General features: G+C 36.2%; 1 protein-coding gene across 1 annotated transcript in view; it reads right to left on the bottom strand.

Annotated features, from left to right (window-relative positions):
- The window catches only part of KCNH5 (potassium voltage-gated channel subfamily H member 5), a 331,896-nt gene that overhangs the window by 51,602 nt on the left and 254,738 nt on the right, over nucleotides 1-25,556 (bottom strand). Inside the window, exons 9-10 of the mRNA XM_033417494.2 lie at nucleotides 22,195-22,447; nucleotides 6,058-6,254 (exon numbers count right to left, since the gene is read on the bottom strand). Of these exons, the coding sequence (XP_033273385.2) occupies nucleotides 6,058-6,254; nucleotides 22,195-22,447 (450 nt within the window). The remainder of the gene's footprint in view (nucleotides 1-6,057; nucleotides 6,255-22,194; nucleotides 22,448-25,556) is intronic.

The following is a 25,556-nucleotide window of genomic DNA, read 5'->3' on the forward strand; positions in this document are numbered from 1 at the left end:
GAATGCTACAGGTACCTCTATTTCTGATTTTCCAATTTAGAATTGGTATTGGTCATTCTTGGAAATTTTTCTAAGTTTAAACGGGAATCTTAAATCACTGTACGAGTGCAAGAATATTTTGCAAGTATTGATAATTATGCATTGCCTAGAAGTTATAAAAATCAGTGCTGAATACTGATACTGCAGCACTTCCCCAGTAATACAGATCTGTATCAGCCACAACTGTTGATTTTAGAGTATTTCTAAAAATTACTCCTTCACACTTAATTTTAAAAAAACAGGGTCGTTATGGACTGAATTTTTGTTTCCTACCTGCCCTCCCAATTCATATATTGAAACCCTAACCCCTAGTGTGGCTGTACTTAAAGGTGCAGCCCCTAAGGAAGCAATCAAGGTTAAATGAAGTCATAAGAGTAGGCCCCTGATCCAGTGGAATCCTTATACAGTAAAAAGAGACACCAGAGAGTTCACACTCTCTTCCCCACACACACGCCCGGAGAAAAGGCCACGTGACAACACAAGACAGCCGTCTGCAACCCAAGGAGAGAGTTCTCACCAGACGCCAACCCTGCCAACACCTTGATCTTGGACTTACAGCCTCCAGACTGTGAGAAAATAAATTTCTGTTTAACCACCCAGACTGTGTTAGTTTGTTATGGCTGTCTGAGCAGACTAATACAAGGGTAAAATGAATTCTGTTGAGGTGTTCCAGATTATCCTGTGTCTTGACCTAAGGGATTCAGAAATGTATGGTAAAGAGGAGTATCAACCAGGAGCAAGATAAGTCTCTGAAGCAACAGTGGAGGCATTTCTTTGAGACTACAACTAAAGGGCAAGCATCAGTTTGGCATCATTTTCGATCAATGTCCAATGGGCTCCACTCCATAAACACGCCTCCGAGTGTCCTCTCTAATTCCTTCAGCAATGAGTTGTGACAACACTCGTGAGATGTTGCCACGAAGGATGCTCATTATGGACTCAGTGTCCAGTGGTTTTATTGGAATTTAGTCACACAGGTGGTCCTGTCTGGCACATACTAAAATGCCACACTCCTTGAAGGAAAGTAAATGTTTAGCATAAGCCACACTGTTTGGATAAGTAGCACTCCAAACTTGGATAAGAGTACCGTGAGCCACTCTTATTAGAGTGGTGGGAACTCTCTTGAAGTTCAAGTTCTCAGATGCCAGCCAAGGGCCCACTTTGTAAGCAGTTCTTTCAAAGTCCAGCAGTCAGGCTTGCTACATTTACTCTTTTTACACAACGGTAAAGATCATTGTGTAACAGGAGGCAGAATGAGCAGAAGTGCAGTGATTACGTTTAACGTCTGATTAGAATTCTTTAAGATTTACATATCACCTGTGCTGGTTGTGCTGTTTGCCTTCTCAGACCTGTCCCTGAGGGCTGGTCCTCAAGTTAATAAATACCATTCAGTCATTCCAGGAAATGGTATCTTGAATAGGTAAAATAAATAAATCATAAGTAAAATCAGCAAGTGAGTCAACCTTCCTCTGTTGCTCTCCTAGGCCTTTTCTGAATATGTTTAAACATATTGAAACTATAGAACTGTCTTCTTATTATTGAAAAACATATACCAACCAGTCCTTTTGCTCAACTTAGTCCAGTTTCTGACTCTCATATGGGGGATCTTAATCTCCAGCAGTCTGGTAAAGCCTGTGGAATAGGCCTCATTCCAGAAGAGCTGCTTTAAATGCACAAAATAAAATACATAATGTTGCAAAGGAAACATATTGTACTGAAATTCGGTTATCAAATTTTAAAACTAATTTGCAAGATAGTAATCTATGTGCTTTTTTATTAACACAATAACATTATTATCACAGCAGGTCTAATAACTATCATAATTATTAAGTACTGATGAGTGCAAACAACATTTTAGGATGTCTTCAACAAAAACATTATGCTATGAAAATATCTGTAATGTCTTTTGGTACTTCTAATAACACTGTAGTTTGTTATCAACTTTCATAATTGAAAAAAAGGCTAAATTTCACTTAGAAATTAAAGAAAATAACGATATAATAATTTTTCTCATCCAAATTTACAGGATGCAGGGAAAAATTTCAGGCTTCTAGTATCATAAGATCAGGGGTTCTTTAAATCATTCCATTCAGTTCACAAACAGTTGACCAAGGGCAAGCAGATCTGTTTTGTTTGACTATAGTGTTTTCAAAGACAAAGTAAATTAGTTACCAAAGTAATGGGATTTCACATAAAAATTCATACTTCTAGCTTGTCTGAAAAAAAATATGCAGACCAAGCAACCGTAGGCTGGTATTCCAAGGCAATGTACAAGCAGACTGAGTAGCAGCGGCCCTTCTACATATGGTGTGAACTTTCCAGTCTTCATAGCCACATAGCCTTGCCTTACTCACGTGTGTTATCCACCTGGCTCCTGTAGCCACCTCGTTCTTTGTTTTGTTTGTTTGGATTTTGTTTTTGTGTGCAACCACCTCTTATATATGGCATTTTCCATTTCATTATGACCCTCTTGCTGGGTGGCAATTAGTAGAGATTTGCTTTCTAACAAAGGGGAAGAATTCTATTTGCATACCTACTGTCATCCCCATCTAACTTCCAGTCCTCTACTGTCAGCTATTGACACACTAAGGCCCATAAGAAGCCACCTGTGTTAGTAAAGTTTCACTGAAGCACAACTATCCTCTTTTATTTATATACTATCTTTGCTGCTATGGACTGAATTGTGTTCCCCTAAAATCAATATGTTGAAGCCCTAATCCCCCAGTAGGATGATATTTGAAGAAAGAGTCTTGGGGAGATAATTAGGTTTAGATGAGGCCATGAGGGTCCTCATGATAAAATTAGTACCTCTGTAAGAAGAGACCCTGGAGAAATTGCTTCCTCTCTCTATCTCTCTCCACCATATGAGGGCACAGCAAGAAGGCAGACATTGCCAAACCAGAAATAAAAGAGCCCTTATCGGGGAACCGAATTGACCAGCGCCTTGATCCTGGACTTCACGACCTCCAGAACTGTGAGAAATAAATTCTTGTTGGTGAAGCCACCCAATCTATGGTGTTTTGTAATGGCAGCCCAAGTTAAGACAGCTAATATCACGCTACAATAGTGGGGTTGAGTAGTTGAGACAGAAACTGTATGGCCCTCAAATTCTAAAATATCTACTATCTGGTCCTTGCCAGAAAAATTTTGCCAACCCCTGCTCTAGTTTTTGGATGAAATTACCAGCTATAGTTCTAGAAATTTTATATAGAGGGACCTAAGGATGGTTAGTGGGAGCTATATTTGCATAACAAACGTCTTATTTCTCCTTAATGGAGATGGAGGCAAGCAGCTAAAGCATTACCAAATTCCTCCCTACTACAGCCACCGAGAACTACACACTATAGAGCCACTGTATGTGCTTATGTGGCTAGAGCTGTAATCTATGAAGCCGGAAACCCTGAGTCCCAAATCTGCTCCCCCAACTTGGAGCTAGCCCTTAATTAATGGTTATGATAGCTAGGAGATATCAATAGCATGCTAAGGACATAGTCTTGATTCTACGATTCACAACCAATGTTCACTGAAAGAATGCTGAAAATAGTAGCAATAAGAACAAAATATTTTTTGTTAATAGCTCAATGGGGGAATGAAGTTAAAGTAATTGAGTGAATGAGAAACTCTGTACATTGTTGAGAGTGTGCCTGTAGGGTATTGTTGTAGGGGAAAAAAGTCAGCTATTTTGACAAACAAAAGCAACATGGTATAATCTAAAGAATATGGGTTTTAGAATCAGAAAGAGATGGACTCTGACCCGTAATTTATTTGGCAACTTGCTGCCTCACTCTCAGAACCTCAACCTCCTCATCAATGAAATGGAGATTATACTGCCTCGTCTGTGGGTTGTTGATATTTAATAAGATTAATTATTATATGCAAAATATGTTGAAGTGCATGGCTATAAAATAGGCTCTCAAAATGGTAGCTATTCTCATGAATCATTTCTTTACAGTTTCTCTTCTTTATGAAAATACTTTTTTTCTGAGAATAAAGTGACACTGATTAGCAATACACCCACATTCGAGTTATTGAGACCATCTATCAATTGCAAAAGGTCAAGAAAGATTTTTTAAAAATAAACAAACAAAAAACCTGACACGTTATAACAAGGAACAAGGGAAGAAGCCGTGTGATATAACTAGCACACTGGCACCTACAGAGGCAGGAGCTCCATTCCTGGGTCCCATTAAAAAAACAGCACGAGCTTTCTGTCTCTAACACCATCAGAGATAGACACGCTGGTATGTGTGCTCAGCTCTTATAACCAACGTGTGTGTGTGTGCGCATGTGTAATGTGCACATGCTCAGATGTGTGAAAGAGAAAAAGAGATGATAGAGCTTTGTGATTAACTCATCTTGAAGAACCAAAATTTACTTGCCACTGGTGAGTTTTCTTAATTATCCCTCTTTGACACCTTTCATTGCAAATATATCAGTCGGTTACTTCATATTAATTTCTTTAGGTCTGAGTTCCCTCATGTGTTTTGAAGGGAAAATAACTGCCCTTTTTTCCCCACAGGAATATTATAAACATCAGATGAGATGATGTGTAGACAACAGTGCTTTGAGGAGGACAGTGACAAATAATATCTGTCCTGAGGACTGTAAGGACAGATCTGAGTTTTCGTAAACTTGTAGTACGTGGGAAGGTTCTAAAACTGGCAAAATGTATATTGGGAAGATTTAATAAGACATAAGAGTTTCAAATACCCACCAGGTAGCCTTGTAGAAGAGAAGGTAGAACACAGGCCTAAGGAGACACATTTCTGTGTAATACTAGACAGGACTGCCTAATGAACGAGCAGGTGCCCTGTCTGGTACCCCTCTTCCAGGTTTATCATTACCTTAACTCTCAATTACTTGTACAAATAGATGTTTCACATATTTGCATTTCACATAATATTTGCACTTGGCTGTCATCTCCTTGAGCGTGGCGACTGTGTATTTAGTCCTCGTGCTCTCTACAGCTCTTTACATTTTGTCTTGCAGGTTGTGGATGCTCAATAACTATTTGTTAACAAAATATAAACTGAAACTGCTATTGAAATATAAATCAAGTGTTGTGACACTAGTACGAATATGACTCCTGAAGTTTTATCCTCTCTTAGAACCCTGAGTAGAGAATTACGTTGATTTGCTTACTTATGCACATTTCTTTGTTGCTGCAGTATTGATGTTAATTTGTCTCTTGGATTGATTTTTTTCTCCATGTTAACTAGCAGGAAGGTTCTATTTAAGGGGTTAGTGGAAGGAAAGGCTTGTTATTTCAAAATACTTCATCATAGACAGGTAATCATCTTAGATGAAATTCCTTAAGTGCTGTTATCCAAACATCTATTTCACTGTTGGCAATAAAAGAGCCCTCGCCAATGTCCAATGACCTATAAGTCAGAGCTAGGAGGTTTCTTTATGCAAATTAAAGTTGTGCCACACTCATCAATAAAAAAGAAAACAGCAAGAAGATTAAAATTGCAGCAGCCATGCAAAGTAAAGGATTCCTAAATCTATTTATAGGATATGTCAGTATGGCTAATTATTTTTTGAGATAGTGTGTTTGAAAGAATTAATGGGGAATGAGCTTTATGAATTGACTATTAAATGAGAGGGAGGGTGTAAAGAGAATCAGGAATATAAAGTAGGCAACCAGTTTGATTAATCTTACTAGCTTTAAAAGATCCACATAATAAAGTAAGAGACACTGATATTAATTTTATGGCAGTATTATAAACCCCAAGAATTAACTAATTATATTATAGTACAGTTTGTTTCTCCTCAAGTCTGTTTTTCATTTTGCACTTAAATGATAAAGATTCAAATCTCTACCCATGTACTCAGGGTTTTTATCCCCTCTTTAAAAAGTAAACAAAATATAAAGAAAGGGGGAAAAAATCATGTCACTTTACATTGATGGAAATGTGCTACTATGAAATAAAATCACTTTACCACTCTTCAACTAATAGCATATAAGGTATTAACCCTCTAGATGCTAATAAGTGGAAGTGGGTCCAGACAACATACCCGTTTCCTTAGATTGCAAGTAAGAGTGAGATTCCTTGAGAATGAGTTTGCAAAAGCTGTATAAAAGTCCAGGACTTTAAGCAAGGCTTCTCGCTTGATGATGTGGAGGTCACAGTATGTCAGTGCTCGGACATTGGCACAGGCATGAGCAAGGGTGGTTTCCTTCCAGAAGATGTCTCCAAATACATCCCCTTTCCCTGGAAAACAATTAAGATACAGATATTCAAGTATCTACACTTGTTTTTATCCTAGTCACGATATTTTATTCAGTTTCATATATGGTATTGGTTGTCTAGCGTAATTTGGAGTCTAAGTATATAAGACCATCTATATACATGTAACAATGTACAACATTTTCATATAATAGGTAAAGTAACATCATCTTAAATTCAGCTCTTGAAGGAAATCTGGAGTGGCTTGAATAAATGAAATCCAACAGAGAAGCCAAGAACCTCATTTTAACAAATAGTTTCATTATCTTCTGCCACCTTAACTTTTCGCATTCTGACCAGAAGGAGCAAAGGTGACGTCTTAGGCTCATCCTTTCTTCTGCTCCTTCTGCTAGAAATGACAGTAAGAGGCAATATACAAGGATCTCCTGTTATAGCCTTTATAGATCTGGAACTGACTTGACATACGTTAAACATACATTATTCAGCAACTAAGTCTTGTGCTCCAGGCAAACAAAACCTCACCATCACTGATTCCCAAAGGATATCCTTCTCTTTTCACCGAGCCAAACTTTATGCAAGGCCTCAGGGCCAGGGAGAGAGCTCTAGTCCACAATAATAGAGCCGAAGAGGCTAAATTGGGTAAAACATGGAGGCCCAGATTTGCTATGTCATAAACAGTTCCAAAAAGGGTGCTGTACTGTAGTCAAATGTGGATGTCTTTTTAAAATTCTAGAATTCTAGAACACAGGAATCAACTATTCACTTCAGAGCAACGCCCACTGGTGACCTGAAATCAATAGTTCACCATCCTGAGTCAAGAGTACTTAGTTGCCCAAACAAAGGGAAATGAAGAAGCTTCAGAGATTAAGTGCTGAAAGGCTTTTCTGCTGAGGCAATTCCATAAGTGTCCCTGGCTTCTGAAGGGCTGTCAACTGTGTTCTCTGTTCTTCTGTAGGAAAGGGAAAGTTTTAAAGAGAAAAAAGACGGGGAATATTTCTAGGTGAAAAAAAAAAAAATCTTCCTAGAGCCACGCTACCAAAGATTTATTCTTTCTGCACTCTAACCACAGAGATGAGTGAATATCTGCTCTCATTATTAAGATTAAAGTCAGAACTGACAGGAAAAAAGAAGAAGAAAGACTACTTGTAACATTTCAGGCCAGTCAGACCACTGGAAAGAAAAGATAGTGTGTTAACCAGAGAAATAAGAGAGAGGGGAAGGGAGAGAGAACAAGACAGAGACACAGAGAGAGACAGAGAGAGAGAGGATGAGGCTGAGTGAGATTACAGATTCTTTGCCCACCCCACACAGGCAGTTTGGAAATCCTTAGAGAACCACGAGGCACTCTGGTATGGAGAGAGAAAACATATGTATTATTGAGGAGGTGGTTAAAACCACCATGTGATCAAATGATCAGCATAAAATAACCATAATAGATATTTAATAAATCTTGAGCAGTATCATTTGTTACCTGACCCTCCCCAAATTCCTTTTAGTTCATGACACTGATGAACGACTCAAATGTCTGATAGTCATATATTTGTCCAAGGAAGGATAACTAGAGACCTGAGAGCCAAATAAGGTGTCTGAGGTTATACAGCATCAAAGTAACCTAAGGGAGACTTTAACTACAGAAATTTAAAAGATAAACCCTACCTCCACTTAGATGAATTTCAGAAATCCATAAACGGCATTACCTTTAAACTAGTAATTCCAATTATAAGTATTTACTCTAATTGCATTATCAGAAGTACCAAAATTGCTTATAAGAATGTTCACTGAAGTGATATTTATAATAGCCATAAAAGGTAGAAACAAGATAAATATGAATGAAAAAATAAATAAATTATGGAATATTATGCAGCCACTAAATATCATAAATTTTTTAAAGTAACAGAGAAATGTTCATATTATGTAAAATAACAAAAGCAGGATTATCAAATCATACATATAGTATTATCTCATTTTATACACCCTCTTCTCCCCAGAAACACACACATGTACACACAAAGCGAATGCATCAAATAGTAGGTTTTCTCTCATTACAGGCTAATGGATGAGTTTTATTACGTCTTATAAGTTACTTGTATTATTTTTTAAACAGAAGAGATCAACAGCTATTATATTTTCTTAGTCCCCCGTGCTATGGAAATAACAGGGCATTGATCCGCTTCTCGTTCCTTTTCCTCTATTGTATTGCTACTCTTTCTTTACTGGCTTTTACCTTGAAGAATGAAAAATGATTACATTTCTCTCTGATTCATTTCTGAAACCTTTTCTCAAGTTATCATTTATAATACAAGCTCTGACCCACTTATAAGTACTCATCACTTTTCAACTATTTGATTTTCATGGATAGTAACCACAATAATAATTACTAGTGCCTTTGACTCAGTAATTTCGCTTCTGGGAATCAATCAAAAGATTAAGAACAAACACATGTAATATTCACTGGAGTGCTATTAATCATAACTTCAGATTGGCAAAAATATCCAATGAAAACAGAAATCTATATCTATATATAAATTCATATAGAATTAAAACTAGTTTCAGAAATAACATGCAGAAATGCAAATTTTATAATGTTAAAAAAATAAAGATACAAAGAATGATTATGGTTATAGCTATAATAAAGTACATAAAAATGAAACTGAAACGCTAAGACTAAAAGAATTTTCAATTAAAAGTCTACTATTTCTTAATTTCTTAAAGAAAAATAATCTTGATAGGACCAAAATATATTGTTTTATTATTCTATATTATTCTATATTCTATGTTATTATTAATTTGTTGATTGATAATAAATTGTGTTAAAAATCAAAAGGGATATAAGACTAAAAGAAAATGCACATAGCTATTATAGCAATTGGCTTCAAGTGATGTGCTTATTGTTTTCCTTCTTTCTACTTTTTGCTTTCTAAATTTTTCTCTAATGAATCTTTTATTTTAAAATAGCAATTATTTTCACAGACGTTTTTCTTTATACTTTTTAATAAAACAGGTACACAGATCTGCAGAACAGTAAATATTCATTGACTGATAAGTGTATCATCAATAGGTAAAAAATACTCAATATATACATAAATTTCCCCTTGCCAATATAGACCATTTAAATTGTGGAGGTCTTCAAATATCTGTTATATGTTTTATTTTACCTAACTGATGAAATTAAAATTCTCACCATATTTCTATCAACAATTTTAAATTTAAGTTATTTATCTTTTTTACTATCATGGGGAAATAAAAAGTCTATAAGGCTGAAAAGTAACACAAAAAGTTAACTGACTCAACCAAAGTAAAACTTATCCTCTGCTCCTCTCCCTAAAAATGTTTAGAGAAACATAGCGAAATTAATAAATGTGAATTATTCTGCTCCAAACATCAGAACTCACATTACATATAAACAATACTAATTGTTTTATAACATAGAATTTCCATTAGGATACACAATATATCAATTACACATTAATCTAATCAACCATTTCGAACTATTTTGCTTTATCCAGTGTTCTATATCACCTAATAGTCACTAAATTCACAACAAACGTTTAAGGCACTTGTGGAAAGATAGTTGTCTTGTAAATCAGTTAATTTATGAGCTGACTAATGTTCTTCTTCAGGAAATATTATGCACATTTACACTGAGTAATGAGCAGGAATTACAGCTGTGAAGACATGTGGTTATGTATGGACTATCTAATAGAGAAGCGCCCTTTTTTTTCCATCACAAGGATTTTGCACACTTTCAGGACTGGGAAATCCTGTTTATCCTCATAACTATAGAATATTTGATGCTAGTTTTTAGGTCAGTCCCCACTGGGTGCAAGTAGACTCAGCTAGAAACATTTTAGAGTTTGAGAAAAGTAACCTTCCCCCAAAGCCTTAAAATTAGTAGAAAAGCTCGCACTCAACATGAAAGTTGTTGTTTGGTCTATTAATATTTTCTCAGTTCTTTGCATCAAGTCTTATGCAGTATTTTATTTTCAAACCACAGGAAACGGGATTGTAAAACAGAAGTAAATGTTAAAGATTCATAGAGCAAAAAACTGGAAAATTTAAAGGCAAAACAGAGACAAAAAGTTACAAAATAATTAAAGGAGTAATACAGATCATGGTATGCCGGTACCCTGACATGCTGGTTTTACAGACAGAGTGTTTTTATTTTAATGTGAAACACATCATTTGGTGAGTTAATGACATAGATAAAATGAATTCATAAAAATTATCTCAGTTATTCATGAGTGAGTACAGCTATCTACCATAGCCAATGAATTCCTAAAAATATAGCATTTGAAGTTTACTTAGGTAGTTTCCTGTGAGTGTATGTGAGGTTGTACTGATAGGTCTATTTAATGATTCTTTTATAGAATGGACTTAATTCACATTTTTACTTTTATTAGTCAGCCCTTCACTATAACTGATTGTTGTAGTCGGCTCATAAACTTTATTATGAATACATATGAACAAAAATATTCATTTACAAATGAACAACACTAAGAGTTTTTAAATTATGTGATTTTAAATTGACTTGGACTATTTACGGACAGCAAATGCCATAAAGTAATATTTTGAAGGACAAGAACAGAAAGAAGGTGATGAGCATTAAACTTTAGAAATTATATTGGTGTGTAGGAATAAAATCTTTAAAATATTTAGAATTGGTGCCTGCCAATCTTCAGTGATTGATGTCCAAAGTCGTTCTGTTGAAAAATTATAATGGATACACCTTGACACTTGTAGAGAAGCCAATAATTCTTATCTACAAAAAAATCACTGATTTAGCTTATGAATTTTTATTTACACACACAAAGAATGAGCCACATAGCTGTTACTAAGTGGGATAGGGAGGGTGGAAGGGAGGCTCAAGAGGGAGGGGATATGGAGATATATGTATGGCTGATTCATTTTGTTGTACAACAGAAACTAACACAGTATTGTGAAGCAATTATACTCCAATAAAGATCTATTAAAAAAAAAAAGGAGATGTAAAAAAATAGAGAGTATCCTGATAGATAAGTAAGGGATGATGGTAGGTGCCTTTGAGGAGGTAGAAGATATGGTAATTAGCAAGCTGGTAATCCTGAATTCGGCACTATTAGTGTTGAGAACAAATTGGTTACATACAGAAACCCAAACATGGGTCCAGATCAAGAAAGTTAGTAGCATATTATAAAAAACAAGTCCAAGAAACAGACTAAACTAAAAAGCAGTTATATCTTGAAGTTCTTCTGTTTTCTTTTTCTAAGAAAGCATTTAGAGTTGAAGCCTATTATAATGTTCATATTATAACTAAGTCTTGCACACTTCACACCTATCAAATTGTAGAAATGATGGCTGTCCTCTTCACCCCATTCAATGACTACATCTAGCATCCTAACCCTAGCTCTAATACTACCCTTCAGCTAGAACACGTGCTTTATGCTGTGGAGGGATAGAGACATGCAGGAAATAGAAATCCTGTTCTCAAGAATTTTTAATGTATAATAAGAGAGACATGTCCAAAAAATGATAAAATAGGAAAAAATAAAATAAGTACTATAGGATGAGGATAGGGAATGCACACAAGAAAAAACATTTGTTTTGAATTTGAGGGTATTTAGTTAAGACCTCACAAGTAAAGTAGTGTTTGGGTTTAATCGCAGGGGAGCCTTCAAGAGAAGAGCAGTACTTTTTGTGAAAGAGGAGCATGCGCACGATCTGCCCAGGGGATGATGAGCAGTATTAGCCCAATACTGGAAACCTATGGGACACAGAGAGAAGGCCAAGTCTAGAGGGAAAACACAGCACCCAAGAGGGAGAACATTTAATGCAATGCAACAGTCTGCTTCATCCTAGTTCAAAGACGAACGACTAAAAGTGTTTCAAGCAAAGACAGTCATGGCCTATCCAATGCTTTAATAGCAGAACTAATAACAGTGTGAAGAGTGGCAAAGGAAGTACCATTACATCATGTTTTCTGATGGTAGAAAACAAAAGCTCCATGATTTGCCTATTGATCTGAGTGAGGTGGAAGGAGTAACATTTAAAATACTCTAGGAAGAAATGTGAACGAAGAATTTCATATCCAGCAAAACTGATTTTTAAGAATAAAGGATACAAACTATATCACCAATATAAAAGAACTCAGGGAATTTTGCTCCCATGGATTTTTCCTACTATTAGTGAATAATCTTCATACAACCAAAATACTTAGAGAGACACTGACATAAAGACTAGTGGTAGCACTAACTATACAGTTACTTGTAGAATTAAGACTAAATGAAGGTTAAAAGGGAGAGGGTACAGTACGCAATGGTTATATGCTTTAACAATATATAGTACAACTACTAAAAACAATGATGGATGGGGGAGAATGGGACAAGTATATGCAAAAATCTTTTTATGTATTTTCAGTAATCATATTCGTGGTGATAGCATTAGTACTGTTATTCTGAGGTTGTTATATTTGTAATGTGGCATGACACAATTGAGCAATTATGCAATATTTTAATTCTATCATCCCCAGCATTCTCAATATGGAAGAAGGTAGTTGAAGATGCAATATAGACATGGATAGATAAAGCCCTATTGTACTCAGTTTTAGTTAAATATATTGTATGAACTCATGAGAAATTTTATTTATATATGTGTGTGCATATATACATATATATATATATATACACATACTACACACACACACACACACACACACAAATATTTTTCTCCTCATTTTATTTATTAAATGGACCAAGAGACAATGACCAACTCAGTAGCAGTGAATATCTGTAGGACCAAGATTGTGAAATATTTTTCACAAAAACAAATTCAAGCTTCTTGGAGATATGACTAATGGCTGATTCCAGGTGTGGGGCAGAATTATACAAGATGAGGATCTGGTCATATTACATAGCAAAGAAAGACTGTTGTATCAAAAAGACACAGGAGCCAACTTGAAAAGGCTCTTACTTGCCAAAGATAGGACAATTTGCACTTCAATAATGGTCAAAACTGCAAAGCACTGAAATTCACCATTTGTTTAAATTCATTAGTACATAAGGATATTTTTAAGAAACTATCTAGGTACCCTCAGAGGATAAGAAACCAATTAGTTATCTTAAAAGTTGGTAAATAATGGAGAAGTATCAAGCACATATGTGGCCATTCCTATGTGAACTTCATACTGAATAACCAAATAGTAGTTGAGAGGAAGTCTCTCTCTATAAAAGCATTCCAACTAACAAACAAAAATATAAAATTAGAACATCTTCATTTTGCAACTCCCAGTGAATTAATGGATCTAGGCATTGAGTATCAACAGTTGTTAACACCATCAAAAAATGCAACTAGATAATCACACGTCATCTGATGAAAGAACACACCCACCTAGAGTCTTGCAAAGGGATTGAACCTGAGTCTGATCAAGCCTCTGGATCCAGCTGCTAACTGACAGGAAATAGAGGATGGAGGAACATGTTGAACTACAGTGAGCATGCAATCAGCAGAATCCACACTGTGGGAACTCTGCAGGACAAAAGGCCCAGGCTCTACAGCAAAGAATTATAAAGAAAAGAAAGGGATGGGGGGGAGCTGTAGATTTAAAAATATTTAAAAGATAGATCAAATTTAGAAATAAGCAAATTAAACTTGGTGTTTAGGATGGGTCACACAGTGGGACTTCTCCAGGGGGGCAGGGGTTGTAAAAATTCTGTTTCTTAACTTGTGAAATGGTTACAGGATCTTTGATTATAAAGTTTCATTAGGTTATATGTTTATATTGGGATTTTTCTGAATCTGTTTTTTAGTTTGCAAATTTAAAAATTCAAGTAATTTTGATGTGCATGTACTCACCAATAACACCTCCCCCTCCGCAAACCAAAAGGAAGACTGAATGCTCAATGGCATTCACCAATTAAGTAAACCAACACCTACAACTGACTAGCTTTCATCTTCTTAGTGACAAAACGAAACCAACTTATTAAACCTGTAATTAGATAAGTTTTCAATTCCTTAAAGACAAAAGAATTTTTGAGAAAATATGAAATAATGGGCTTGACTAGGGGAAGGCAGGGTAGAGAAGGAGAGCGGGAGCAAGACACTGATATGTAGGTAGATATAAGAAATCTGGAAAAATGAGGATGAAGCTTTCTGTACGTGGATGCCATGACCCCAGGGGAAAAAAAAGAGCAATGAGAAAAGCAGGCCAAGCATCCCTACTCTGTCCAGAGACTGTCAGCATTTAAGGGAAGAGCAGAGGATTCAGCCTAAGAACTGAGACAAGTCACAAGGCCAGTACAAACTCAATGAGTGGAGAGACTCCACCTCTTCATGGAAGGAACTGCAAAGGTTTGTGGCCATTCTTGCAATCCTGGAGCATTCTTAAAAGCTTCATTTCCACTTTAATACCTACCAACTAGATGGACCCTGAACTCTTCCAATACCCAGATGAAAGACCCATAAGCAGAACTTAAGATCCTCATCTTGTGTTCTGAGGGCTCATGAGATTCACACTCTGAGCCAGTTCTCCCCAGTCCTAAACACCTGCCTGGTGTAAACTAGTCACTTGGAGGAGGACCATATTTGTAGATATTTAGTAGCTGATTAACCATCTTATACTTGGGTCATGTTTGGTTTTTTGTAACATACACTGGTGTGGTACTTAGTGTTGTTAGAAAAAAAATTGTTTTTAATAAAAGGAAACAAATGGGTAAAGTTAACATAGGCCCTCCATTTTCTGTCAAGATTAAACCAACTAGTTGTATAATTTTAAACTTCCTGTTAAAGGAAGCATCACATTTGTAATGTGATGGTTAAGAGAATGGACATTGAGTCAGATAAGTCTGGGTTCAAATCCTATACCCACCACTTATTTTCTAGCTGTGACCTAGGGCCAATCACCTGATGCTGCAGAGCCTTGGTTTTTTCATCTGTAAGATGACTACAGCAAGTACTTTTTTCACAGAGTAAATTAGAGAATTTGATGTAATAATGCTTATAAGATAATGAGTATTTAACAACTATTGGTATTTAAATCAGACTTTCAAAAGGGTCTGGATTTCATTTCTCAAAAATATACTTTAAATATTTTGATAGGGAATCTTAAAATCAAGACATTACTACAGAGTTTAAATTTTACTTAAGTAGAGGCAAGCTCAGTTACTAACTACACATATGATTTTTCTTTCCATAAGCCCCTTTTAACTCTTAAATGTTAATTTTCTAGTAAAATCAATTCTAATTTGTAGACCTATTCATTCCAGTTGATGTCAAAAGTAATGTCACTTTTAGGAATTAAAGCCAAATCCCCTTCCACAGATATAAAGTTTTTCTACCATGGTCAATGACCAGGGTACAAGTTAGATTCTTTCTTGCTACTGGGAGTTCCTGATGGAGAACAAGGAAGGAGTGTTTTGTTAAAGAGTTGTTAGTGGCCTGAGATATTTAACATTTATCTCTTCTTATTCTCCTTGTTCAAACTTCCTAACTAACAGTAGGAAAATACTTTCTCAGTCCATACTAGATCTATGCTAAAGCAAGAGTCTTAGGGAAATGCATTTTACTAAAATCATATAGATGAGAGAGAAACAGAGGGTAGTCAGTATCTCAAGATAAAACATAAAGAAAATGGCAACAGAATACAGCACATTTTTTGTAGGTACCCAGAACTAAAACAATTATAAAAACTGCTTAATGGCAAAACAAAGTGCTGGCTGATTTGGCTCACTGAACCTTTACTGAGAACCTATTTAAGAGGTCCTATCACAGATGACAGAGAGACAAAAATAAGCAAGACATTTCAAGTACTCACAACGCAGTAGGAGTATAAACAAGTAAAGGATAGACTAAGAACGCTGTGTAGGCATGAAGTAGAAGCCCAGAACAGAGGCGTCTGATCCAGACTAGGGCAAGAAGGGAAAGAGTAAAAGAAGAGGAAGAAGCAAGAGACAATTAAAAAGAGGAGAAAAAATGTTCTAAACAAAGGAAGCAGTATATGCAATAGCTTGCCAATATGAGAACTTGGTGCTTAGGAAACTTCCTGCAATTCAATATAGTGAAACTAGAGTAGGAATAGGGAATGGCACAAATCAGGCTGGAAAGGAGGGCAAAGACCAAGACCTAAATGGCTTCATAGGCCATGCTAAGAGCTAACATTTTATCCCCAAAGTGCTAAAACGACAATCCTAACAAGGAGACTAACAAGATATTTTATATTTTAGAAAAATTATTGGGGTGGTAGTATAACATAGATTTGGAGGTTGAAGTTGATAACAGACTGAGAGTAGATAGACTTTTCAGATGGCAGCCACAACCCAGAACCAAAATTTTAAGAGCAGTGGTCATGGGAAGGTACATTAAGGATAGGTTAAAGAGACACCAAGGAGATAGAATGAACAAGACTTGGTGGGTTCTTTTTGGGTTTTTTTTTTGCGGTACGCGGGCCTCACTGTTGTGGCCTCTCCCGTTGCGGAGCACAGGCTTCGGACGCGCAGGCTCAGCGGCCATGGCTCACGGGCCCAGCCACTCCGCGGCATGTGGCGTCTTCCCGGACCGGGGCACGAACCCGTGTCCCCTGCATCGGCAGGCAGACTCTCAACCACTGCGCCACCAGGGAAGCCTAAGACCTGGTTTTAATGGATAGTAGAGAGAGGGTTTGAAGCTAAGTCTAAACTACCAGATTGTAAAGACTATATTTTATCCAAAAATCTACATGCTGAGGAACTCTGAAGTGCATAATTTAAACCATAGATAAATGTTTTAATCACTACTTAGAAAGTTTAAAACAAGATAAGCATGCAATTTTTTAAAGCAAATAACTGGTTTGCCTATTATAAAAATGTCTAAATTAACTAAGTTCATCATCATCATAATATGTAAAGCAAACCTACCTGGTTCATAGTACAGCATCTCAAAACACAGAAATGTGGATGCAAAAGAAAATAATTTTCTGGGGCTTGGGGATAGCCCTTTTAAGACTTTAAAGTGTGAAGCACTTGACTGTTAATAACAAGTATATGGGAAGAAATCTTAACCACAACACAAAAGTCACATTTTCACAAATTCTCAAAACAGCAGAATATTATTCTTTCACATCTCAGATTTTTTCTTTTTGGAATAAAAATAAGAAGATTTTGAATTTTGATAACTATAATTTATGTTTTCTTTGATAATGCACAAATGTTTATAAGAGATGAACTGATTCTAAATAACTGATCCTAATTAAAATGGAATCTTAACCCAGGTTCTAGAAATTACCCTTTTTATATTAAGTTCATTTAATTCCGTCTTTCCCTTCCTCACTTATGCCCTCTTCCCCCAACTTGATAGGACCATCTAACCCTTCCATCCAAATTCTACATAAACAATCATAGTTCTCTTGGGAATTTAAAGTTACAATTAAAAGACTTAGATACAGATTGTGTTATATTAATAATTCCAACTATATGATTCTAATAATCACAGAAGAGAAAGTATTTTATTCTGTTTATATTTTATTCTCTTAAGTAAAGTGTATATTCTGAACACAGAAGAGAAAAGACAAAATGTGAATGCAGCAAAACAAATATCTTAGGAGTTGGGTCTAAAGTTAGTGGGGAAATGCCATTTTTAGAGTCTCTATAAGGTACAATATACTTTGTCAAGACACCTAAAAGTAACCTGGCTCTTTCAGGCATACCAATAACTCTGTTCACATTAAGTAATTATAGGGTAAAAACTAAAAAGCAAGATGATATTAAAGCATATAAAATAGTATGTATGCATCATGAACTTAGTTTGGAATTCTCTGTGTTTCATAAAAAGTGGGAAGGTCAAAAGAAAAAAAAGGTGGAGGTGTAAGAAATGAAAGAACTTCATATTAGAAAAAGACATGAACTGCAATTATCTTCCTATGCCCTATTTAGAAAACAACTTGAAGCCACCTCTCAGTGTTAAAAAAGGTATTTATTGACTACATTTTTTATCTTTCCATTAATTAGTTCTGCTTCAGAACTTATTCATTAAACACCTTAACACTTCTGACACACTAAAGAATTAGGTACCTACCAAGAGACCGTTCAGAGGCAAGGATCCAAAAGAATGCACTGCACCTGGTTTTTGGAGTTAGAGATTTTTAATTAATTTTAAAATGACTTCAGTTTTCTACCTTTCAACTGGCAAATAAATCAGTGTAAGAGAGAGCAAGGCCTATTTATCAGACCAATTTAAAACAAATTCTCATTTTTTTGAGGTATACTGAGATGGGGGAGAGGATGCTGTTTCTGTCTGACCCTTATAAGGGTCATGATGAAAAAGGACACATTTCAATGCTAAAAGACACAATTCAAAATGAAGATATAGCTATTTGTAATGAGGTGGATAGACCTAGAGTCTGTCATACAGAGTGAAGTAAGTCAGAAAGAGAGAGACAAATACCGTATGCTAACACATATATATGGAATTTTAAAAAAAAAATGTCATGAAAAACCTAGGGGTGAAACAGGAATAAAGACACAGACTTACTAGAGAATGGACTTGAGGCTATGGGGAGGGGGAAGGGTAAACTGTGACAAAGCGATAAAGAGGCATGGACATATATACACTACCAAAAGTAAGGTAGTTAGCTAGTGGGAAGCAGCTGCATGGCACAGGGAGATCAGCTCGGTGCTTTGTGACCGCCTGGAGGGGTGGGATAGGGAGGGTGGGAGGGAGGGAGACGCAAGCGGGAAGAGATATGGGAATATATGTATATATATAACTGATTCATTTTGTTGTGAAGCTGAAACTAACATACCATTGTAAAGCAATTATACTCCAATAAAGATGTTAAAAAAAAAAATGAAGATATAATAGTTATGAATATTTATACACCAAATAACACAGCAACAACTGCTATAAGGCACAAACTACAGGAGATACAAAGAGACATAGACAAAACACCTTAATAATAAAATACTTTACCATGCCACTCTCAGTCCAAAAACAGATCAAAAGGAAAAAAAAAAAAGTAAAGATATTGAAGACCTAATCAACTTACTCAGTAAGGTAGAAAACCTAAGGCTATATGTCAAACTTCACATGCTGATAATTTTTGCAACTTTTCATTAAGTTTGTAATTAGGCTAGCAAAAAATGAGAAGGTAAGAAGAAAAAATAGTAGAAAAAGAATGAACAGTCACAAAGTGTCAGAAGTGATGCTGATGAGTTACTATTTTCCCCTCTCCCTTTCCTAAAGCATCTTAAGTGTTAAACAAAAAAACAAAAAACCTTTTTAATTGTAAAAGAAAGTATTTTTGATTTAGAAAAATCTGAAAACATGTGTCCCCAATGGAAACCACACTGAGAAGTCACACAACAGAGCTGGTGTGATGACTGATCTACAAGTCAAGAAGCTGGTTCGTTAAGGAAGGCCCTTCTGGCAGGTTCCATGCCCCTCAGGTGAAGCACAGGTGGCAGCAGGCACCAGACTTCAGCTGCCTCATGGGTGGAACCTGTAAACCATATGAGCACAAGGGTGTATCTAGACCATGGCAGACACACCACTGCGTGTGGTGCAGTCGTCTCTCGTGTATGACATCACACTCCATCTCCTGCAGAAAGTCACCATGAGTCCATACTTCTAGTCCACAGTCTCCTCAGATTGCCTTCCTATAAAGCCAGATTAGCAGAAGGTGCAACACCAAGGCAGAGTTTCCAAAGCTTGTCTCCATGACTATCTCGTCACCAATGACCCAAATCACAGACTCCATGAGGACCGTGTCTTTGCCCAGCACCATGGCACCTATGTGACCCTTTGAGCCCATGCCTCACCACCACCCACTTACCTCCTCTTTGGGAGATCACTTACAGATCAAAACTTTTTTTTTTAAATAAAAACCTTCTGACTGCCTTTTGGCTGAACTAATCTTTGTTAGAGGCCCACACGATAAAGAAAGATTGCCAGAGATGTATATATGTAATTTGACTCCTTAAACCAAGAGATGAAAAGTCTCTGAAATCTCAAGATTTTTGAGGAGGATAAACAAAAAGCATGCATTCAAAGAAATAAAATATGACAGATATATGATGAGACTGGGCCAATACCCAGGGGCCCTGTGTTCATTTTTACTGTGTCATTGGGCAAAACCAGCTACCATTTTATTTTAAATGAAAAGAAAATGCATTTTGTCTGTCTCACTGAGCAAATGATTCCAGCTTAGCAGATCCAGCCCAAAGGTACTACACTCAGGGCTTTCTCCATCCATCTTTTTAGAAAAGAATCTACCAAGGTAAAGCTATAATGAAGAAAATGGGGTGAAGCAAATGACAATGAGTGCACAGCCAAGGTAATTTATCATGACGGTACTCACTTTAGTGTAATATATTTTATGTCTGTTCTCCCACCCACCATTGACATGAACATGCAGGAAAAAATACACCTGTTTTGGGCTTGTGTTTTATCCTCTTCTTTAAGCAAACAAGAACGGTTGTAGTGTGTATATACTCCATTTTACCACAAAGGATTGTTCTGGCAAAATGTACAGTTTTTAATGAAGGATTATATAACTCCTTTATACTCCAAGAAACAAAGCAGAACGAGCACTAAGCAGCATTAAACACACCCAGAGTGCTGACTCTAAGTACTGTATGCATTTTTCTTGCAAAAAAAAAATCAAAAATAAAAAGTTTCTAAAAGAAATTTATGCATAAATATAATATTATTTCTCAACAGTTAAGAAAAGGGTTACAAACAATAGTGTTCAGTCATTTGCAACACTGAATCATTTTCTGTAACCCGTACAAATTTTACTGAACAATAAAAATTTTACTTTATTTTCCTGTGAAGAGTCATTGTTTCTCAATTCTCAATTCTGTCTTTTTCAAGTAATTGTGTTTTTTGAAATCAGTCCTTTATTTTGAGGCTGGATTTTGCTTTTGCAGTTTCTAAAATACATCAGTCAGTCTTTACTTATGAGAATAGGTGGCATTTAAGCTATGGTAGGTTGACCTCAGTAGCTAAAAAATCCAATAGTTTAAAATTGAGCTCATTTTTCATGAGATACAAGCCATGAAAAATGTGATCAAAAGGGAGTTGACATCCTGCAATTCTAACTTATTTTACTTGAAAAAACACAAGAAATGATTCTCCTCTGACCTCTTTATTGCTTCCTTTTTTTATCTATGTGGACTTCATGCTGCAGATATTTGAGCAGAAAATGACCTAAAATATCATTTAGCAATTTTTTTACCAAGATAAAATGTAAAATGGGTTACACTGTCCCCAAACATGTAATTTTTAAAAATTTTGTCACTCACATGTTCTGTCACTGCCTTTTGTCATCAGTGCAACTATCTACCAGGTCTCTGAATTTTAGAACAAATTTATTATTAGCTGAATAACTTCACTGATTCATAAATGTAGATGGACAAAACCAGCTTTAAAAACCTAAGTTTACTTGCATTGTGATTATTCCAACATAATGGGTCAAATTCATGTACCTCCTCATCACTTTCAGCTCACTACTTAGGTCCACTGTGAGGAAGCGCAGAGGTTTAGAGTAAGATGATCTGTACTCAAGTCCTAACTCATTTACTAACTAGCTGGGCCAGTCACTAAAGTTTTCTGGGCCTCAATTTATACATCTCTAAAAGGAAATGTCAAACTACACGGGTTCTATTGTCCCTCTGAGACTAACATTCAGGTTACTACACTGACAATCATTTCACAAGCCATTTGCACACTTACCAACATGGAGATGCAGCCACCTTAGGCGGCAATCACCTCCAGTCTAAAAGGCACTGTTCTATGTTGCCAAAGAAAGTTTGATCAAACCCTCATGCAGCCCATTAAGCTATGACCAATACTGATGTTCTCTGCTGAAACGGAATTACTAGTTTTCACTGAGATTCATTATCTCATTAGTGACCCCATTTCCAAAGCCACCAAGCAAAGGAAATTTCTCTTTAGAAACCTGAGAAGTAAAATCTCTAAAACGGTTACACGTTTGCTACTACGTTAGGAAAGTTCACAGTACCTAAAATAGCCACCACCTCATCATCCTGGATGACTTCCAAGGATCCTGACACCACAAAGCAGAGGGCATCCACACTTTCTCCAGCATGGTAAATGAGGTCCCCAGGAGCACAGTGAATAGTTTGAAACTCTACCGCCAAGGCGCGCAGACACCCGTCGCTGGCCAATCGAAAAGCAGGATGCTCATTAAAAACCTTCCGGTTTAGATGAACACAGATATCAGCTCTCATGTCCTTGGGACAGATGGAGAGGACCTGAAGAAAGTGAGAGATGCATAAGTGAGAAGAAAATAGAGAGGGACTATTTCAGAAATCTAACATACTTATTGACTATGACACAGTCTGCAAAACAGTGTATTGAGGGAAACGGTAACAAGACACAGCTCTGCTCTGAAAGATATAAAAATCCATGGGCTGATGAGCATAGAGGCTATTACAATACAGCACCATGTACTAAAGCTCTGAGGGGGTATGGATCTCACCATAGAGACAACAGAGTCTTAAAATGGCCAGGAAGTGTCTCAGAAAAATATTTAATATAATGTCATCAAAATGCCAACTAAGATAGGTCATTAACATTCATTTTAGTCTCGTTGCTGTTTTAGAAGTTTTTCATAACTAAATCAAAATTCAGGATAATGGATTTTTACTACACATTGGAGATGGATTCGTATTAACCAGTTATAAGACAACAAAAGCACCCTTGCAACATGACATGCAATTTGACATGGCTGATATAACTCCACTCTCAATGTGTTTTCTTCACTCTGAAATACGTATTTTCATTTTACTAATGAATTCATGCTCAGGGAGTGGAAAGAATATTCACCAGCCTTCTGTAGGGCTTAGGCAACTGGCAATGTCAATGACGGCAAGGTGGGCACATCATGTTGCATGGCAGCCCTTGCTCATTCGGGTCTTTGACTCCTAAAGACTGCTGAAAGCAACAGCAGAATAAGCTCTAAGTATCCTTTAGAAGAGGGAACAAATGGCAGAAACATGCTTAGAGAGATAGGGGTACAGAACTTTTATTCCCTGTAGCTTTCAGACAGGGCAATTAAAGACCCAGATTAAAATGGACATTATCCTCACATTACCATCAGAGCATCATCAAGCAAGATATGATTATAGAAGTCAGGACTGCCCAATTTAAAGATGCATGTGCAAATTCACATAGAATCCTCTCCAAACTCCCTTGGTAAACTATTCCTTATAATCAGAAATGTTTTTCTTTGATAGAATTAGAATCCCTCAAGCCGAAGTCTAAGTTGATTTTTCCTCACTAAGTTATATTGAATAATGTTTTCATATAAAATGGTTTTCTTCCCTGTACTAATTGCATTTTAAGCTTTAAAAAATTACCTAAGGCTTGGAATATCCCCTGACTTTCCTTTTATTAGGGGTTCACTATCAATGAAAAGGAAATTTCTGTTTGAAATGAAAAGCTGGTTGCTTCCATGTGTAGAAGACGAGCCCATGATAAATGTAAAGACCATTCATTAAATGATTTCAATATCCCTCCCCTTAACCTCTCCTAGTACTGTGATACTATCTCACACCACTTAAGCATCTTTGTGGATTTTTTTCTTACTCCTTTGAATTCCTATATGCAGTACAATCAGCTCACCTATCTTTCTGAAAGAGTTCATCTTTAAGGAAAGGAACACCTAACAGGGATATAGAAGCAATTGGCACTTTCCACATCAGTTATTTTCCATAATAATATAACTTTTTTTACTATATTAACTTTTAGTGACTTCTGACAATATTAGTCATTCAATAAGCACTTATTGGGCTTCTACTATGGGGCGTGCCACTGCATTAAATTCCTGGAACTAGAAAGATAAATAAGATGCTCTTTGCTTTGGGGGAGGTAACCATGAAGTAGGGGCAGGTAGGCATGAAGTAGGGGGAGGTAGGCATGTAAAGAGACAACTATAATACAGTGAGAAAAGTGCTATGACAGGGGCATGGCCAAGGTGACATGGAAGCATATGCTGCCTAGAAGTCATTACTTATGACTTAGAGGTACCATAAAAGATCAACCTCAAGAGGACATGGGTCTGGGTGCAAATCTACCACTTATTGCCTCTGTAACCTAACGCAAGTTATTTAACGACTCTAAACCCCATCTGCGAAATGGGATGATAGTGTTTATTTCATAGGTTCGTTGTAGGAATTAAATGAAAGAACTTGAGTTAGCCCAATTTAGTCTTGCACATGGCAAAAGTTAAAGAAAGGCTAGTTTTTATTTTCCCTACTGAACACGAGTATTCCTACAAAATTTACTGGTTTTTTTAGTTCTCTAAAAAAGCAGTTTGCTCTTTTTATTTCATTTTCCACTCCTGCCTGAATTCTGTTTCTTGGCTGTTTGATGAGGTTCCAAGCAGAATTAAGAAAGTATTTCAGCATGAGCCTGAATACATTTTAAGCTTTAACTAATGTTAATATTATATCTTCCTCAAGTTGAAAATGAAACTGGTGCTAGAAAGCAAAAAACATAAAAGCAATTTTAAAATACATACACACACGCATAAACATTGCACTGAATAGCTTAATGGGAAAACGGATCAATCTATTTCTATCCCATTTACATTACAGAATTTTCATTGTTTCAGATTCATTTTGGTAATAGTCATTTGATGCCCTTTTAATTATTTCTTTCAAGATTCATGCTGCAAATGAAATCTTCCAATGTTAGCAATATTCTCTGTTTAGTGGCATATCAAAAGAGGATTTTTATTGCATTTTAAGTGCATCTTTCCGTTTTTTTTCACTTTCCTTAAGACATTGCCTCATTATTTTGATTCAAGGTATATACTAAAGTCCAGACGTCATAGAGTGACAAATTAAAACTAAGTGTTAAATAGACCAAAGTCACCCCTAGTGGCAAGCTCCTTCCCAATCTGTATATAGAGCATGTGCTCTATCACGATGTGTCTGTCATCAAAATATGAGTATAGTGTTATTCTTTCTGTAAATGAAAGCCCTAATAAGTGTCTTAAGCAAGGCAAAATTTAGTTTTAAGTGATAGAATAAAGTTATCATGCAAGATGACTCTCACACCTGGTCCATTGGTCCCAGTTTCAACGTACTCTGCATTGAATGTCATATCCAACCTCTCGCTGGTATATTCCCCATTGGATAGCTCATAGTTATAAACAAATGAAATTGAATTTCAGTAGAACATATTCAGTTAAAAGTGACCTCTTTTATTTGACTCCCAAGTTGATTATTTATCCCCTCTTCATGTCAGGATAGAAATAAATCAAAGTAGACAATTAAGACAATAAGTTTTCTCTTTGGAAGAGCTATGGCTGTATATAAGGGGTCGTTTTTAGAATTCTGCAAACCAAGTGTGAAA

The sequence above is a fragment of the Orcinus orca genome, chromosome 2 (genome assembly GCF_937001465.1).
Source record: "Orcinus orca chromosome 2, mOrcOrc1.1, whole genome shotgun sequence".
Lineage (NCBI taxonomy): Eukaryota > Metazoa > Chordata > Mammalia > Artiodactyla > Delphinidae > Orcinus > Orcinus orca.